The 20,560-nt window shown below is 33.7% G+C and overlaps 1 protein-coding gene across 2 annotated transcripts in view; it reads right to left on the bottom strand.

Moving 5' to 3' along the window:
• TMEM167B (transmembrane protein 167B) overlaps window positions 1-17,423 on the bottom strand; it is a 73,732-nt gene extending 56,309 nt beyond the window's left edge. The window contains exon 1 of one of the 2 annotated variants that reach the window (XM_073561046.1): window positions 17,265-17,423. In XM_073561046.1, coding sequence (XP_073417147.1) covers window positions 17,265-17,274 — 10 coding nt within the window. In that variant the 5' untranslated portion in view covers window positions 17,275-17,423. The remainder of the gene's footprint in view (window positions 1-17,264) is intronic. The other variant, XM_073561045.1, reaches the window with a different exon arrangement.
• Window positions 17,424-20,560: the final 3,137 nt, after the last annotated feature.

Here is a 20,560-nt window from a genome sequence, read left to right as displayed (position 1 = left end):
GTACATGGTGTTATATATACTGCTCTATATACCTCCATTATATATCTGTACATGGTGTTATATACACTGCTCTATGTTTCCATTATATATGTGTACATGGTGCTATATATAGTGCTCTGTTTCCATTAAAAATGTGTACATGGTGCTATATATACTGCTCTATACCTCCATTATATATGTGTACATGGTGTTATATATAGAGCGCTATACCTCCATTATATATGTGTACATGGTGTTATATATAGTGCTCTATACCTCCATTATATATGTGTACATGGTGTTATACATAGTGCTCTATACCTCCATTATATGTGTGTACAGGGTGTTATATATAGTACTCTATATACCTCCATTATATATGTGTACAGGGTGTTATATATACTGCTCTATATACCTTCATTATATATGTGTACAGGGTGTTATATATACTGCTCTATATACCTCCATTATATATGTGTACATGGTGCTCTATATACCTCCATTATGTGTACATGGTGTTATATATAGTGCTCTATACCTTCATTATATTGTGTACATGGTGTTATATATAGTGCTCTACACCTCCATTATATAGGTGTACAGGGTGTTATATATACTGCTCTATATACCTCCATTATATATGTGTACATGGTGTTATATATAGTGCTCTATACCTTCATTATATTGTGTACAGGGTGTTATATATACTGCTCTATACCTAAATTATATATGTGTACATGGTGTTATATATAGTGCTCTATACCTCCATTATATATGTGTACATAGTGTTATATATAGTGCTCTATATACCTCCATTATATATGTGTACATGGTGCTCTATATACCTCCATTAAGTGTACATGGTGCTCTATATACCTCAATTATATATGTGTACATGGTGTTATATATACTGCTCTATACCTCCATTATATATGTGTACATGGTGTTATACATAGTGCTCTATACCTCCATTATATATGTATACATGGTGTTATATATAGTGCTCTATACCTCCATTATATTGTGTACATGGTGTTATATATAGTGCTCTATACCTCCATTATATATGTATACATGGTGTTATATATAGTGCTCTATATACCTCCATTATATATGTGTACAGGGTGTTTTATATAGTGCTCTATACCTCCATTATATATGTGTACATGGTGTTATACATAGTGCTCTATACCTCCATTATATATGTATACATGGTGTTATATATAGTGCTCTATACCTCCATTATATTGTGTACAGGGTGTTATATATACTGCTCTATACCTCCATTATATATGTATACATGGTGTTATATATAGTGCTCTATACCTCCAGTATATATCTGTATATGGTGCTATATATAGTGCTCTATATATCTCCATTATATAACACCATACACATATATAATGGAGGTATATAGAGCAGTATATATGTGTACATGGTGTTATATATAGTGCTCTATATAGCTCCATTATATATCTGTACATGGTGTTATATATACTGCTCTATACCTCCATTATGTGTGTGTACATGGTGTTATATATACTGCTCTATATACCTCTATTATATAACACCATGTACACATATATAATGGAGGTATATAGAGCAGTATATATAACACCATGTACACATATATAATGGAGGTATATAGAGCAGTATATATATGTGTACATGGTGTTATATATAGTGCTCTATACACCTCCAGTATATATGTGTACATGGTGTTATATATACTGCTCTATATACCTCCATTATATATGTGTACATGGTGTTATATATACTGCTCTATACCTCCATTATATATGTGTACATTGTGTTATATATACTGCTCTATACCTCCATTATATAACACCATGTACACATATATAATGGAGGTATAGAACAGTATATATAACATCATGTACACATATATAATGGAGGTATAGAGCAGTATATATAACACCATGCACAGATATATAATTGAGGTATATAGAGCAGTATATATAACACCATGTAGACATATATATAGTGCTCTATATACGTCCATTATATATGTGTACATGGTGTTATATATACTGCTCTATATACCTCCATTATATATCTGTACATGGTGTTATATACACTGCTCTATGTTTCCATTATATATGTGTACATGGTGCTATATATAGTGCTCTGTTTCCATTAAAAATGTGTACATGGTGCTATATATACTGCTCTATACCTCCATTATATATGTGTACATGGTGTTATATATAGAGCGCTATACCTCCATTATATATGTGTACATGGTGTTATATATAGTGCTCTATACCTCCATTATATATGTGTACATGGTGTTATACATAGTGCTCTATACCTCCATTATATGTGTGTACAGGGTGTTATATATAGTACTCTATATACCTCCATTATATATGTGTACAGGGTGTTATATATACTGCTCTATATACCTTCATTATATATGTGTACAGGGTGTTATATATACTGCTCTATATACCTCCATTATATATGTGTACATGGTGCTCTATATACCTCCATTATGTGTACATGGTGTTATATATAGTGCTCTATACCTTCATTATATTGTGTACATGGTGTTATATATAGTGCTCTACACCTCCATTATATAGGTGTACAGGGTGTTATATATACTGCTCTATATACCTCCATTATATATGTGTACATGGTGTTATATATAGTGCTCTATACCTTCATTATATTGTGTACAGGGTGTTATATATACTGCTCTATACCTAAATTATATATGTGTACATGGTGTTATATATAGTGCTCTATACCTCCATTATATATGTGTACATAGTGTTATATATAGTGCTCTATATACCTCCATTATATATGTGTACATGGTGCTCTATATACCTCCATTAAGTGTACATGGTGCTCTATATACCTCAATTATATATGTGTACATGGTGTTATATATACTGCTCTATACCTCCATTATATATGTGTACATGGTGTTATACATAGTGCTCTATACCTCCATTATATATGTATACATGGTGTTATATATAGTGCTCTATACCTCCATTATATTGTGTACATGGTGTTATATATAGTGCTCTATACCTCCATTATATATGTATACATGGTGTTATATATAGTGCTCTATATACCTCCATTATATATGTGTACAGGGTGTTTTATATAGTGCTCTATACCTCCATTATATATGTGTACATGGTGTTATACATAGTGCTCTATACCTCCATTATATATGTATACATGGTGTTATATATAGTGCTCTATACCTCCATTATATTGTGTACAGGGTGTTATATATACTGCTCTATACCTCCATTATATATGTGTACATGGTGTTATATATAGTGCTCTATACCTTCATTATATTGTGTACAGGGTGTTATATATACTGCTCTATACCTCCATTATATATGTGTACATGGTGTTATACATCGTGCTCTATACCTCCATTATATATGTATACATGGTGTTATATATAGTGCTCTATACCTCCATTATATTGTGTACATGGTGTTATATATAGTGCTCTATACCTCCATTATATATGTGTACATGGTGTTATATATAGTGCTCTATATACCTCCATTATATATGTGTACAGGGTGTTATATATAGTGCTCTATACCTCCATTATATATGTGTACATGGTGTTATATATACTGCTCTATACCTCCATTATATATGTGTACATGGTGTTATATATAGTGCTCTATACCTCCATTATATATGTGTACAGGGTGTTATATATAGGCCTCTATATACCTCCATTATATATGTGTACAGGGTGTTATATATAGTGCTCTATATACCTCCATTATATATGTGTACAGGGTGTTATACATAGTGCTCTATACCTCCATTATATATGTATACATGGTGTTATATATAGAGCTCTATATACCTCCATTATATATGTATACAGGGTGTTATATATAGTGCTCTATACCTCCATTATATATGTGTACAGGGTGTTATATATAGAGCTCTATACCTCCATTATATATGTATACATGGTGTTATATATAGTGCTCTATACCTCCATTATATATGTGTACATGGTGTTATACATAGTGCTCTATACCTTCATTATATTGTGTACATGGTGTTATACATAGTGCTCTATACCTTCATTATATTGTGTACAGGGTGTTATATATAGTGCTCTATATACCTCCATTATATATGTGTACAGGGTGTTATATATAGTGCTCTATACCTCCATTATATATGTGTACATGGTGTTATATATACTGCTCTATACCTCCATTATATATGTGTACATGGTGTTATATATAGTGCTCTATATACCTCCATTCTATATGTGTACAGGGTGTTATATATAGTGCTCTATACCTCCATTATATATGTGTACATGGTGTTATATATAGTGCTCTATACCTCCATTATATATGTGTACAGGGTGTTATATATAGTGCTCTATATACCTCCATTCTATATGTGTACAGGGTGTTATATATAGTGCTCTATACCTCCATTATATATGTGTACATGGTGTTATACATAGTGCTCTATACCTCCATTATATATGTATACATGGTGTTATATATAGTGCTCTATACCTCCATTATATATGTGTACAGGGTGTTATACATAGTGCTCTATACCTCCATTATATATGTATACATGGTGTTATATATAGTGCTCTATACCTCCATTATATATGTGTACATGGTGTTATATATAGAGCTCTATACCTCCAGTATATATGTGTACAGGGTGTTATATATAGAGCTCTATACCTCCATTATATATGTATACATGGTGTTATACATAGAGCTCTATATACCTCCATTATATATGTATACATGGTGTTATATATAGAGCTCTATATACCTCCATTATATATGTATACAGGGTGTTATATATAGTGCTCTATACCTCCATTATATATGTGTACAGGGTGTTATATATAGAGCTCTATACCTCCATTATATATGTGTACAGGGTGTTATATATAGTGCTTTATACCTCCATTAAATATGTGTACAGGGTGTTATATACTGCTCTATACCTCCATTATATATGTAAACAGGGTGTTATATATAGTGCTCTATATACCTCCATTATATATGTGTACAGGGTGTTATACATAGTGCTCTATACCTCCATTATATATGTATACATGGTGTTATATATAGAGCTCTATACCTCCATTATATATGTATACATGGTGTTATATATAGTGCTCTATACCTCCATTATATATGTGTACATGGTGATATATATACCGCTCTATATACCTCAATTATATATGTATACAGGGTGTTATATATAGTGCTATATATACCTCCATTATATATGTATACAGGGTGTTATATATAGTGCTCTATACCTCCATTATATGTGTACAGGGTGTTATATATAGAGCTCTATACCTCAATTATATATGTATACATGGTGTTATATATAGAGCTCTATATACCTCCATTATATATGTATACATGGTGTTATATATAGAGCTCTATATACCTCCATTATATATGTATACAGGGTGTTATATATAGTGCTCTATACCTCTATTATATATGTGTAAATGGTGTTATATATAGTGCTCTATACCTCCATTATATATGTGTACATGGTGTTATATATACTGCTCTGTACCTCCATTATATATGTGTACATGGTGATATACATAGTGCTCTATACCTCCATTATATATGTGTACATGGTGTTATATATAGTTCTCTATAGCTCCATTATATATGTGTACATGGTGTTATATATAGTGCTCTATACCTCCATTATATATGTGTACATGGTGTTATACATAGTGCTCTATACCTCCATTATATATGTGTACAGGGTGTTATATATAGTGCTCTATATACCTCCATTATATATGTGTACAGGGTGTTATATATACTGCTCTATATACCTCCATTATATATGTGTACAGGGTGTTATATATACTGCTCTATATACCTCCATTATATATGTGTACAGGGTGTTATATATACTGCTCTATATACCTCCACTATATATGTGTACATGGTGCTCTATATACCTCCATTATGTGTACATGGTGTTATATATAGTGCTCTATACCTTCATTATATTGTGTACATGGTGTTATATATAGTGCTCTACACCTCCATTATATAGGTGTACAGGGTGTTATATATACTGCTCTATATACCTCCATTATATATGTGTACATGGTGTTATATATAGTGCTCTATACCTTCATTATATTGTGTACAGGGTGTTATATATACTGCTCTATACCTACATTATATATGTGTACATGGTGTTATATATAGTGCTCTATACCTCCATTATATATGTGTACATGGTGTTATATATAGTGCTCTATATACCTCCATTATATGTGTGTACATGGTGCTCTATATACTTCCATTATGTGTACATGGTGCTCTATATACCTCCATTATATATGTGTACATGGTGTTATATATACTGCTCTATACCTCCATTATATATGTGTACATGGTGTTATATATAGTGCTCTATACCTCCATTATATATGTGGACATGGTGTTATATATACTGCTCTATACCTCCATTATATATGTGTACATGGTGTTATATATAGTGCTCTATACCTTCATTATATTGTGTACAGGGTGTTATATATACTGCTCTATACCTCCATTATATATGTATACATGGTGTTATATATAGTGCTCTATACCTCCATTATATATGTGTACATGGTGTTATACATAGTGCTCTATACCTCCATTATATATGTATACATGGTGTTATATATAGTGCTCTATACCTCCATTATATTGTGTACAGGGTGTTATATATACTGCTCAATACCTCCATTATATATGTGTACATGGTGTTATATATAGTGCTCTATACCTTCATTATATTGTGTACAGGGTGTTATATATACTGCTCTATACCTCCATTATATATGTGTACATGGTGTTATACATAGTGCTCTATACCTCCATTATATATGTGTACATGGTGTTATACATAGTGCTCTATACCTCCATTATATATGTATACATGGTATTATATATAGTGCTCTATACCTCCATTATATTGTGTACATGGTGTTATATATAGTGCTCTATACCTCCATTATATATGTGTACATGGTGTTATATATAGTGCTCTATATACCTCCATTATATATGTATACAGGGTGTTATATATAGTGCTCTATATACCTCCATTATATATGTGTACAGGGTGTTATATATAGTGCTCTATACCTCCATTATATATGTGTACATGGTGTTATATATAGAGCTCTATATACCTCCATTATATATGTATACAGGGTGTTATATATAGTGCTCTATATCTCCATTATATATGTGTACAGGGTGTTATATATAGAGCTCTATATACCTCCATTATATTTGTGTACAGGGTGTTATATATAGTGCTCTATACCTTCATTATATATGTATACATGGTGTTATATATACTGCTCTATACCTCCATTATATATGTGTACATGGTGTTATATATAGTGCTCTATACCTCCATTATATATGTGTACAGGGTGTTATATATAATGCTCTATATACCTCCATTATATATGTGTACAGGGTGTTATATATAGTGCTCTATATACCTCCATTATATATGTGTACAGGGTGTTATATATAGTGCTCTATACCTCCATTATATATGTGTACAGGGTGTTATATATAGAGCTCTATACCTCCATTATATATGTGTACATGGTGTTATATATAGAGCTCTATACCTCCATTATATATGTATACATGGTGTTATATATAGTGCTCTATATACCTCCATTATATATGTATAATTGGTGTTATATATAGAGCTCTATATACCTCCATTATATATGTATACAGGGTGTTATATATAGTGCTCTATACCTCCATTATATATGTGTACAGAGTGTTATATATAGAGCTCTATACCTCCATTATATATGTGTACAGGGTGTTATATATAGTGCTCTATACCTCCATTATATATGTGTACAGGGTGTTATATACTGCTCTATACCTCCATTATATATGTATACAGGGTGTTATATATAGTGCTCTATATACCTCCATTATATATGTGTACAGGGTGTTATACATAGTGCTCTATACCTCCATTATACATGTATACATGGTGTTATATATAGAGCTCTATACCTCCATTATATATGTATACATGGTGTTATATATAGTTCTCTAAACCTCCATTATATATGTGTACATGGTGTTATATATAGCGCTCTATATACCTCCATTATATATGTATACAGGGTGTTATATATAGTGCTCTATATACCTCCATTATATATGTATACAGGGTGTTATATATAGTGCACTATACCTCCATTATATATGTGTACAGGGTGTTATATATAGAGCTCTATACCTCCATTATATATGTATACATGGTGTTATATATAGAGCTCTATATACCTCCATTATATATGTATACAGGGTGTTATATATAGTGCTCTATACCTCCATTATATATGTGTACAGGGTGTTATATATAGAGCTCTATACCTCCATTATATATGTGTACAGGGTGTTATATATAGTGCTCTATATACCTCCATTCTATATGTGTACAGGGTGTTATATATAGTGCTCTATACCTCCATTATATATGTGTACATGGTGTTATATATAGTGCTCTATACCTCCATTATATATGTGTACAGGGTGTTATATATAGAGCTCTATATACCTCCATTATATATGTGTACAGGGTGTTATATATAGTGCTCTATACCTTCATTATATATGTATACATGGTGTTATATATACTGCTCTATACCTCCATTATATATGTGTACAGGGTGTTATATATAATGCTCTATATACCTCCATTATATATGTGTACAGGGTGTTATATATAGTGCTCTATATACCTCCATTATATATGTGTACAGGGTGTTATACATAGTGCTCTATACCTCCATTATATATGTATACATGGTGTTATATATAGTGCTCTATACCTCCATTATATATGTGTACAGGGTGTTATACATAGTGCTCTATACCTCCATTATATATGTATACATGGTGTTATATATAGTGCTCTATACCTCCATTATATATGTGTACATGGTGTTATATATAGAGCTCTATACCTCCATTATATATGTGTACAGGGTGTTATATATAGAGCTCTATACCTCCATTATATATGTATACATGGTGTTATATATAGAGCTCTATATACCTCCATTATATATGTATACATGGTTTTATATATAGAGCTCTATATACCTCCATTATATATGTATACAGGGTGTTATATATAGTGCTCTATACCTCCATTATATATGTGTACAGGGTGTTATATATAGAGCTCTATACCTCCATTATATATGTGTACAGGGTGTTATATATAGTGCTTTATACCTCCATTAAATATGTGTACAGGGTGTTATATACTGCTCTATACCTCCATTATATATGTATACAGGGTGTTATATATAGTGCTCTATATACCTCCATTATATATGTGTACAGGGTGTTATACATAGTGCTCTATACCTCCATTATATATGTATACATGGTGTTATATATAGAGCTCTATACCTCCATTATATATGTATACATGGTGTTATATATAGTGCTCTATACCTCCATTATATATGTGTACATGGTGATATATATACCGCTCTATATACCTCAATTATATATGTATACAGGGTGTTATATATAGTGCTATATATACCTCCATTATATATGTATACAGGGTGTTATATATAGTGCTCTATACCTCCATTATATGTGTACAGGGTGTTATATATAGAGCTCTATACCTCAATTATATATGTATACATGGTGTTATATATAGAGCTCTATATACCTCCATTATATATGTATACATGGTGTTATATATAGAGCTCTATATACCTCCATTATATATGTATACAGGGTGTTATATATAGTGCTCTATACCTCTATTATATATGTGTAAATGGTGTTATATATAGTGCTCTATACCTCCATTATATATGTGTACATGGTGTTATATATACTGCTCTGTACCTCCATTATATATGTGTACATGGTGATATACATAGTGCTCTATACCTCCATTATATATGTGTACATGGTGTTATATATAGTTCTCTATAGCTCCATTATATATGTGTACATGGTGTTATATATAGTGCTCTATACCTCCATTATATATGTGTACATGGTGTTATACATAGTGCTCTATACCTCCATTATATATGTGTACAGGGTGTTATATATAGTGCTCTATATACCTCCATTATATATGTGTACAGGGTGTTATATATACTGCTCTATATACCTCCATTATATATGTGTACAGGGTGTTATATATACTGCTCTATATACCTCCATTATATATGTGTACAGGGTGTTATATATACTGCTCTATATACCTCCATTATATATGTGTACATGGTGCTCTATATACCTCCATTATGTGTACATGGTGTTATATATAGTGCTCTATACCTTCATTATATTGTGTACATGGTGTTATATATAGTGCTCTACACCTCCATTATATAGGTGTACAGGGTGTTATATATACTGCTCTATATACCTCCATTATATATGTGTACATGGTGTTATATATAGTGCTCTATACCTTCATTATATTGTGTACAGGGTGTTATATATACTGCTCTATACCTACATTATATATGTGTACATGGTGTTATATATAGTGCTCTATACCTCCATTATATATGTGTACATGGTGTTATATATAGTGCTCTATATACCTCCATTATATGTGTGTACATGGTGCTCTATATACTTCCATTATGTGTACATGGTGCTCTATATACCTCCATTATATATGTGTACATGGTGTTATATATACTGCTCTATACCTCCATTATATATGTGTACATGGTGTTATATATAGTGCTCTATACCTCCATTATATATGTGGACATGGTGTTATATATACTGCTCTATACCTCCATTATATATGTGTACATGGTGTTATATATAGTGCTCTATACCTTCATTATATTGTGTACATGGTGTTATATATACTGCTCTATACCTCCATTATATATGTATACATGGTGTTATATATATAGTGCTCTATACCTCCATTATATATGTGTACATGGTGTTATACATAGTGCTCTATACCTCCATTATATATGTATACATGGTGTTATATATAGTGCTCTATACCTCCATTATATTGTGTACAGGGTGTTATATATACTGCTCAATACCTCCATTATATATGTGTACATGGTGTTATATATAGTGCTCTATACCTTCATTATATTGTGTACAGGGTGTTATATATACTGCTCTATACCTCCATTATATATGTGTACATGGTGTTATACATAGTGCTCTATACCTCCATTATATATGTGTACATGGTGTTATACATAGTGCTCTATACCTCCATTATATATGTATACATGGTATTATATATAGTGCTCTATACCTCCATTATATTGTGTACATGGTGTTATATATAGTGCTCTATACCTCCATTATATATGTGTACATGGTGTTATATATAGTGCTCTATATACCTCCATTATATATGTATACAGGGTGTTATATATAGTGCTCTATATACCTCCATTATATATGTGTACAGGGTGTTATATATAGTGCTCTATACCTCCATTATATATGTGTACATGGTGTTATATATAGAGCTCTATATACCTCCATTATATATGTATACAGGGTGTTATATAATGGAGGTATAGAGCAGTATATATAACACCATGTATACATATATAATGAAGGTATAGAGCACTATATATAACACCCTGTACACATATATAATGGAGGTATATAGAGCTCTATATATAACACCCTGTACACATATATAATGGAGATATAGAGCACTATATATATGTGTACAGGGTGTTATATATAGAGCTCTATATACCTCCATTATATATGTGTACAGGGTGTTATATATAGTGCTCTATACCTTCATTATATATGTATACATGGTGTTATATATACTGCTCTATACCTCCATTATATATGTGTACATGGTGTTATATATAGTGCTCTATACCTCCATTATATATGTGTACAGGGTGTTATATATAATGCTCTATATACCTCCATTATATATGTGTACAGGGTGTTATATATAGTGCTCTATATACCTCCATTATATATGTGTACAGGGTGTTATATATAGTGCTCTATACCTCCATTATATATGTGTACAGGGTGTTATATATAGAGCTCTATACCTCCATTATATATGTGTACATGGTGTTATATATAGAGCTCTATACCTCCATTATATATGTATACATGGTGTTATATATAGTGCTCTATATACCTCCATTATATATGTATAATTGGTGTTATATATAGAGCTCTATATACCTCCATTATATATGTATACAGGGTGTTATATATAGTGCTCTATACCTCCATTATATATGTGTACAGTGTTATATATAGAGCTCTATACCTCCATTATATATGTGTACAGGGTGTTATATATAGTGCTCTATACCTCCATTATATATGTGTACAGGGTGTTATATACTGCTCTATACCTCCATTATATATGTATACAGGGTGTTATATATAGTGCTCTATATACCTCCATTATATATGTGTACAGGGTGTTATACATAGTGCTCTATACCTCCATTATACATGTATACATGGTGTTATATATAGAGCTCTATACCTCCATTATATATGTATACATGGTGTTATATATAGTTCTCTATACCTCCATTATATATGTGTACATGGTGTTATATATAGCGCTCTATATACCTCCATTATATATGTATACAGGGTGTTATATATAGTGCTCTATATACCTCCATTATATATGTATACAGGGTGTTATATATAGTGCACTATACCTCCATTATATATGTGTACAGGGTGTTATATATAGAGCTCTATACCTCCATTATATATGTATACATGGTGTTATATATAGAGCTCTATATACCTCCATTATATATGTATACAGGGTGTTATATATAGTGCTCTATACCTCCATTATATATGTGTACAGGGTGTTATATATAGAGCTCTATACCTCCATTATATATGTGTACAGGGTGTTATATATAGCGCTCTATACCTCCATTATATATGTGTACAGGGTGTTATATAGTGCTGTATACCTCCATTATATATGTGTACAGGGTGTTATATACTGCTCTATACCTCCATTATATATGTATACAGGGTGTTATATATAGTGCTCTATATATCTCCATTATATATGTACAGGGTGTTATATATAGTGCTCTATATACCTCCATTATGTGTACATGGTGTTATATATAGTGCTCTATATACCTCCATTATATGTGTACATGGTGTTATATATATATATAGTGCTCTATATACCTCCATTATATATGTATACATGGTGTTATATATAGAGCTCTATACCTCCATTATATATGTGTACAGGGTGTTATATACTGCTCTATACCTCCATTATATATGTATACAGGGTGTTATATATAGTGCTCTATATACCTCCATTATATATGTGTACAGGGTGTTATATATAGTGCTCTATATACCTCCATTATATGTGTACAGGGTGTTATACATAGTGCTCTATACCTCCATTATATATGTATACATGGTGTTATACATAGTGCTCTATACCTCCATTATATATGTATACATGGTGTTATATATAGAGCTCTATACCTCCATTATATATGTATACATGGTGTTATATGTAGAGCTCTATACCTCCATTATATATGTGTACAGGGTGTTATATACTGCTCTATACCTCCATTATATATGTATACAGGGTGTTATATATACCTCCATTATATATGTGTACAGGGTGTTATATATAGTGCTCTATATACCTCCATTATATATGTGTACAGGGTGTTATACATAGCGCTCTATACCTCCATTATATATGTGTACAGGGTGTTATATATAGAGCTCTATATACCTCCATTATATATGTGTACAGGGTGTTATACATAGTGCTCTATATACCTCCATTATATATGTATACATGGTGTTATATATAGAGCTCTATACCTCCATTATATATGTGTACAGGGTGTTATATATAGCGCTCTATACCTCCATTATATATGTATACATGGTGTTATATATCGAGCTCTATACCTCCATTATATATGTGTACAGGGTGTTATATACTGCTCTATACCTCCATTATATATGTATACAGGGTGTTATATATAGTGCTCTATATACCTCCATTATATATGTGTACAGGGTGTTATATATAGTGCTCTATATACCTCCATTATATATGTGTACATGGTGTTATATATAGAGCTCTATACCTCCATTATATATGTATACATGGTGTTATATATAGTGCTCTATACCTCCATTATATATGTGTACAGGGTGTTATATATAGCGCTCTATACCTCCATTATATATGTATACAGGGTGTTATATATACTGCTCTATATACCTCCATTATATGTATACAGGGTGTTATATATAGTGCTCTATACCTCCATTATATATGTGTATAGGGTGTTATATATAGCGCTCTATACCTCCATTATATATGTGTACAGGGTGTTATATATAGTGCTCTATATACCTCCATTATATATGTGTACATGGTGTTATATATAGAGCTCTATACCTCCATTATATATGTGTACATGGTGTTATATATAGAGCTCTATACCTCCATTATATATGTATACATGGTGTTATATATAGTGCTCTATACCTCCATTATATATGTGTACAGGGTGTTATATATAGCGCTCTATACCTCCATTATATATGTGTACAGGGTGTTATATATACTGCTCTATACCTCCATTATATATGTGTACATGGTGTTATATATAGAGCTCTATACCTCCATTATATATGTGTACAGGGTGTTATATATAGCGCTCTATACCTCCATTATATATGTATACAGGGTGTTATATATACTGCTCTATACCTCCATTATATATGTATACAGGGTGTTATATATAGTGCTCTATATACCTCCATTATATATGTGTACAGGGTGTTATATATAGTGCTCTATATACCTCCATTATATATGTGTACAGGGTGTTATATATAGCGCTCTATACCTCCATTATATATGTATACAGGGTGTTATATATACTGCTCTATATACCTCCATTATATGTATACAGGGTGTTATATATAGTGCTCTATACCTCCATTATGTATGTGTATAGGGTGTTATATATAGCGCTCTATACCTCCATTATATATGTGTACACGGTGTTACATATAGTGCTCTATATACCTCCATTATATATGTGTACATGGTGTTATATATAGAGCTCTATACCTCCATTATATATGTGTACATGGTGTTATATATAGAGCTCTATACCTCCATTATATATGTATACATGGTGTTATATATAGTGCTCTATACCTCCATTATATATGTGTACAGGGTGTTATATATAGCGCTCTATACCTCCATTATATATGTGTACAGGGTGTTATATATAGCGCTCTATACCTCCATTATATATGTATACAGGGTGTTATATATACTGCTCTATACCTCCATTATATATGTGTACATGGTGTTATATATAGTGCTCTATATACCTCCATTATATATGTGTACAGGGTGTTATATATAGCGCTCTATACCTCCATTATATATGTATACAGGGTGTTATATATACTGCTCTATACCTCCATTATATATGTGTACATGGTGTTATATATAGTGCTCTATATACCTCCATTATATATGTGTACAGGGTGTTATATATAGCGCTCTATACCTCCATTATATATGTATACAGGGTGTTATATATACTGCTCTATATACCTCCATTATATATGTATACAGGGTGTTATATATACTGCTCTATATACCTCCATTATATATGTATACATGATGTTATATATAGAGCTCTATACCTCCATTATATATGTGTACAGGGTGTTATATATACTGCTCTATACCTCCATTATATATGTGTACATGGTGTTATATATAGTGCTCTATATACCTCCATTATATATGTGTACAGGGTGTTATATATAGCGCTCTATACCTCCATTATATATGTATACAGGGTGTTATATATACTGCTCTATATACCTCCATTATATATGTGTACATGGTGCTCTATATACCTCCATTATATATGTGTACAGGGTGTTATATATAGCGCTCTATACCTCCATTATATATGTGTACAGGGTGTTATATATAGCGCTCTATACCTCCATTATATATGTATACAGGGTGTTATATATAGTGCTCTATATACCTCCATTATATGTATACAGGGTGTTATATATACTGCTCTATATACCTCCATTATATGTATACAGGGTGTTATATATAGTGCTCTATACCTCCATTATATATGTGTACATGGTGTTATATATAGTGCTCTATATACCTCCATTATATGTATACAGGGTGTTATATATACTGCTCTATATACCTCCATTATATGTATACAGGGTGTTATATATAGTGCTCTATACCTCCATTATATATGTGTACATGGTGTTATATATAGCGCTCTATACCTCCATTATATATGTGTACATGGTGTTATATATAGTGCTCTATATACCTCCATTATATATGTGTACAGGGTGTTATATATAGCGCTCTATACCTCCATTATATATGTATACAGGGTGTTATATATACTGCTCTATATACCTCCATTATATATGTGTACATGGTGCTCTATATACCTCCATTATATATGTGTACAGGGTGTTATATATAGCGCTCTATACCTCCATTATATATGTGTACAGGGTGTTATATATACTGCTCTATACCTCCATTATATATGTATACAGGGTGTTATATATACTGCTCTATATACCTCCATTATATATGTATACAGGGTGTTATATATACTGCTCTATATACCTCCATTATATGTATACAGGGTGTTATATATACTGCTCTATATACCTCCATTATATGTATACAGGGTGTTATATACTGCTCTATATACCTCCATTATATGTATACAGGGTGTTATATATACTGCTCTATATACCTCCATTATATATGTGTACATGGTGTTATATATAGTGCTCTATACCTCCATTATATATGTGTACATGGTGTTATATATAGCGCTCTATACCTCCATTATATATCTGTACAGGGTGTTATTGTATATCGTGGTCTGTATACGTTCTCTCCGCATTGTTTCCAGTAGTGAAAACTGTGGATTTTCTCCTTTATTACGTGGCCAATCTCATACAGTAACACCGCACTAGTATGAGCTCGGTATACACGACCGCCTACACACGCCAAGCTCTGCTGCGACCACTGGGGACAGAGTCGGCATTCGTCACCCCATACAGTTATCACAGCCACTCGTTTACCGTTCGTCATTGTATACGGAGTCCTCTTCCTGTCCCTCCGCCTCAAGTACACATACTAATGACGTCACATGACACGGCAGCAGAGGTCACGTGAGCGGACTGTCGGCTACGGAAGGCTCGGGAGTTCAAAGAGCTTTTTCAGTTCGCGCTTTTGCCGCTGAGTCAGGGGCTTTGTATTTAGCCTGCACAGTCTATCGCCCCTAGTGTTGGTTTTCAGTAGTGCATTGCTGCTCTTTTTCCGGTGTTGTCTCGGTTCTGCTCTTGCTCCGGGTGTTTCTCCTCAGTTGGTACAATGGCGAGCAGCCAATTCTTTTCAATAAACGTGAGGAAAATGTAAAAGTAGTGAGGAGCGCACACGGGCATGTGTTCCTGGTGGTTTCACCTTCCTCCATTGCTAAGAATAGGGTGAACTCCACCTGGGATTTCCAAAGACTAATAGGCCTTCTGTACTTGGGTCTTTTTTCTGAGTTTTTGGCTCAAAACCTCTGTGCACGTAAACTAAAGGTGTGTGTGCGTATGGAATCGGTTTCCTAAGTTTTTGAAGCAGAACTTCAATGTTCAGGAGATCGGGGCAGTTTCTGCAATAAAATCCCATTTTGTAATATAAGGGCATGGCTGTAATGGCGTCTGATTATTTCCGATACCGCAAAAAAAAAAGTACCAAAGATGACAGTGTCCGTGTGTGTAATACTTGCGGTACACGTGTGCCGCATCAGTACCACACGGACGGGCGCCAGGGAAGAAGTGCTGGTACCCGGCGGTGGGTGCTGAAGACGTTCCTCATCATTCTCCCCTGCTCTGTGGGCGATCGGCGAGAGCAGAAGAGAATCATGAGGCCGTGTGCACACGATGCAGATTTCCAGCGGATCCGCAGCGGATTTTACCGCGCAGAAACGCTGCAGATCCACATTGTGATGTACAGTAGCATGTAAATCAATTGAAAAAAAAAACACTGTGCACACGCTGCAGATTTTTCCGCGCGGTTTTCTTGTGGTACAAAATATGCAGCATGTCACTTCCTTTGTGCGGTTTTCCACCTGCTCCATTCTCCACATCCGCAGGGGGCAAACCGCAATAAAATGGAAGAAATCCGCAGGAAAAATGCAGGTCATTAGACCTGCGGATTTCTCCAATTCTGCGCGGAAAAATCCACAGGGTAAAAAAGTCCGTCTGCACTTAGCCTGAGAGTTATATTCAAGTGAGAACAATGACAGCAGGCGGCAGCTGATGAGGGTATTACTCCCATCAGCCTACCCCTACTGCTGCTAATAACAGTAGGAGCGACGGATGGGGGTATTCACCACCCTCCGCCTGCGCTATAAATAAATAAAAAACTGCGTGGGTTCCCCTGTGTTTTATTTCACCAGCCAGGCAAAGCTCACAATCAGCAAGATTCGTTATCAAGAATAGAGGTGTCCCCACACCATATTTTTTCATTAATTAAATAATTTTAAAAAAATTGCGTGGGGTCCCCCATTTTTGACAACCACCCCTGCTAAAGCAGATAGCTGGGGTCTGGTATTTTCAGGCTGATAAGGGGCCATGGATTTTGACCCCCCCACCCCCTGCTTAACCCCTTTACTCCCAAGAGTGGTTTGCACGTTCATGACCGGGCCAATTTTTACAATTCTGACCACTGTCCCTTTATGAGGTATTAACTCTGGAACGCTTCCATGGATCCCAGTGATTCTGACAGTGTTTTCTCGTGACATATTGTACTTCATGTTAGTGGTAAAATTTCATTCAAATAACTTGCGTTTATTTGTGAAAAAAATGAAAATTTGGTGAAAATTTTGAAAACTTCGCAATTTTCCAACTTTGAATTTTTATGCCCTTAAATCACAGAGATATGGCACACAAAAAACTTAATAAGTAACATTTCCCACATATTTACTTTACATCAGCACAATTTTGGAACCAAAATTTTTTTTTGTTAGGAAGTTATAAGGGTTAAAAGTTGACCAGCGAATTCTCATTTTTGCAACACCATTTTATTTTTACGGACCACATCACATTTGAAGCCACTTTGAGGGGTCTATATGATAGAAAATACCCAAGCGTGACACCATTCTAAAAACTGCACCCCTTAAATTGCTCAAAACCACATTCAAGAAGTTTATTAACCCTTCAGGTGCTTCACAGGAATTTTTGGAATATTTAAAAAAAATGAACATTTAACTTTTTTTCACAAAAAAAATACTTCAGGTTCAATTTTTTTTATTTTACCAAGGGTAACAGGAGAAATTGGACTGCAAAAGTTATTGTGCAATTTGTCCTGAGTACGCTGATACCCCATATGTGGGTATAAACGACTATTTGGGTGCATGGCAGAGCTCGGAAGGGAAGCAGCGCCATTTGACTTTTTTGGCTGGAATTGAGATCGGACACCATGTCGCGATTGGAAAACCCCTGATGTACCAAAACAGTGGAAACCCCCCACAAATGACACCATTTTGGAAACCAGACCCCCCAAGGAACTTATCTAGATGTGTGGTGAGAACTTTGAACCCCCAAGGGCTTCACAGAAGTATATAATGTAAAGACGTACAATTAAAAAATCATATTTTTTCCACAAAAATGATCTTTTCACCCTCAATTCTTACTTTTCCAAGGGTAACAGGACCCTAAAAGTTATTGTGCAGTTTGTCCTGAGTACGCTGATACCCCACATGTGGGGGTAAACCACTATTTGGGCGCATGGCAGAGCTCGGAAGGGAAGCAGCACCATTTGACTGTTTTGTCTGGAATTGAGATCGGACACCATGTCGCGTTTGGAAAGCCCCTGATGTACCAAGACAGTGAAACCCCCCACAAATGACACCATTTTGGAAACTAGTCCCCCCCCAAGGAACTTATCTAGATGTGTGGTGAGCACTTTGAACCCCCCAGTGCTTCACAGAAGTTCATAAAGCCCGGGCGTGAAAATAAAAAAAATCGTATTTTTTCCACAAACATGATCTTTTAGTCACCAATTTTTTTATTTTCCCAAGGGTACCAGGAGAAATTGGACCCCAAAAGTTGTTGTCCAATTTGTCCTGAGTACGCTGATACCCCATATGTGGGAGAAAATTACTGTATGGGCACACGTCAGGGCTCGGAAGGGAAGTAGTGACGTTTTGGAATGCAGACTTTGATGGAATGGTCTGCGGGTGTCATGTTGCTTTTGGAGAGCCCCTGATGTATCAAAACAGTGGAAACCCCCCACAAATGACACCATTTTGGAAACTAGACCCCCTAAGGAACTTATCTAGATGTGTGGTGAGCAATTTGAACCCCCAAAGGCTTCACAGAAGTTT

The sequence above is a fragment of the Dendrobates tinctorius genome, unplaced genomic scaffold (assembly GCF_039654945.1).
Source record: "Dendrobates tinctorius isolate UK_male_01 unplaced genomic scaffold, ASM3965494v1 ptg000312l, whole genome shotgun sequence".
In the NCBI taxonomy this organism is placed as follows: Eukaryota; Metazoa; Chordata; class Amphibia; order Anura; family Dendrobatidae; genus Dendrobates; species Dendrobates tinctorius.
This window is presented reverse-complemented; position numbering and strand designations above follow the sequence as displayed.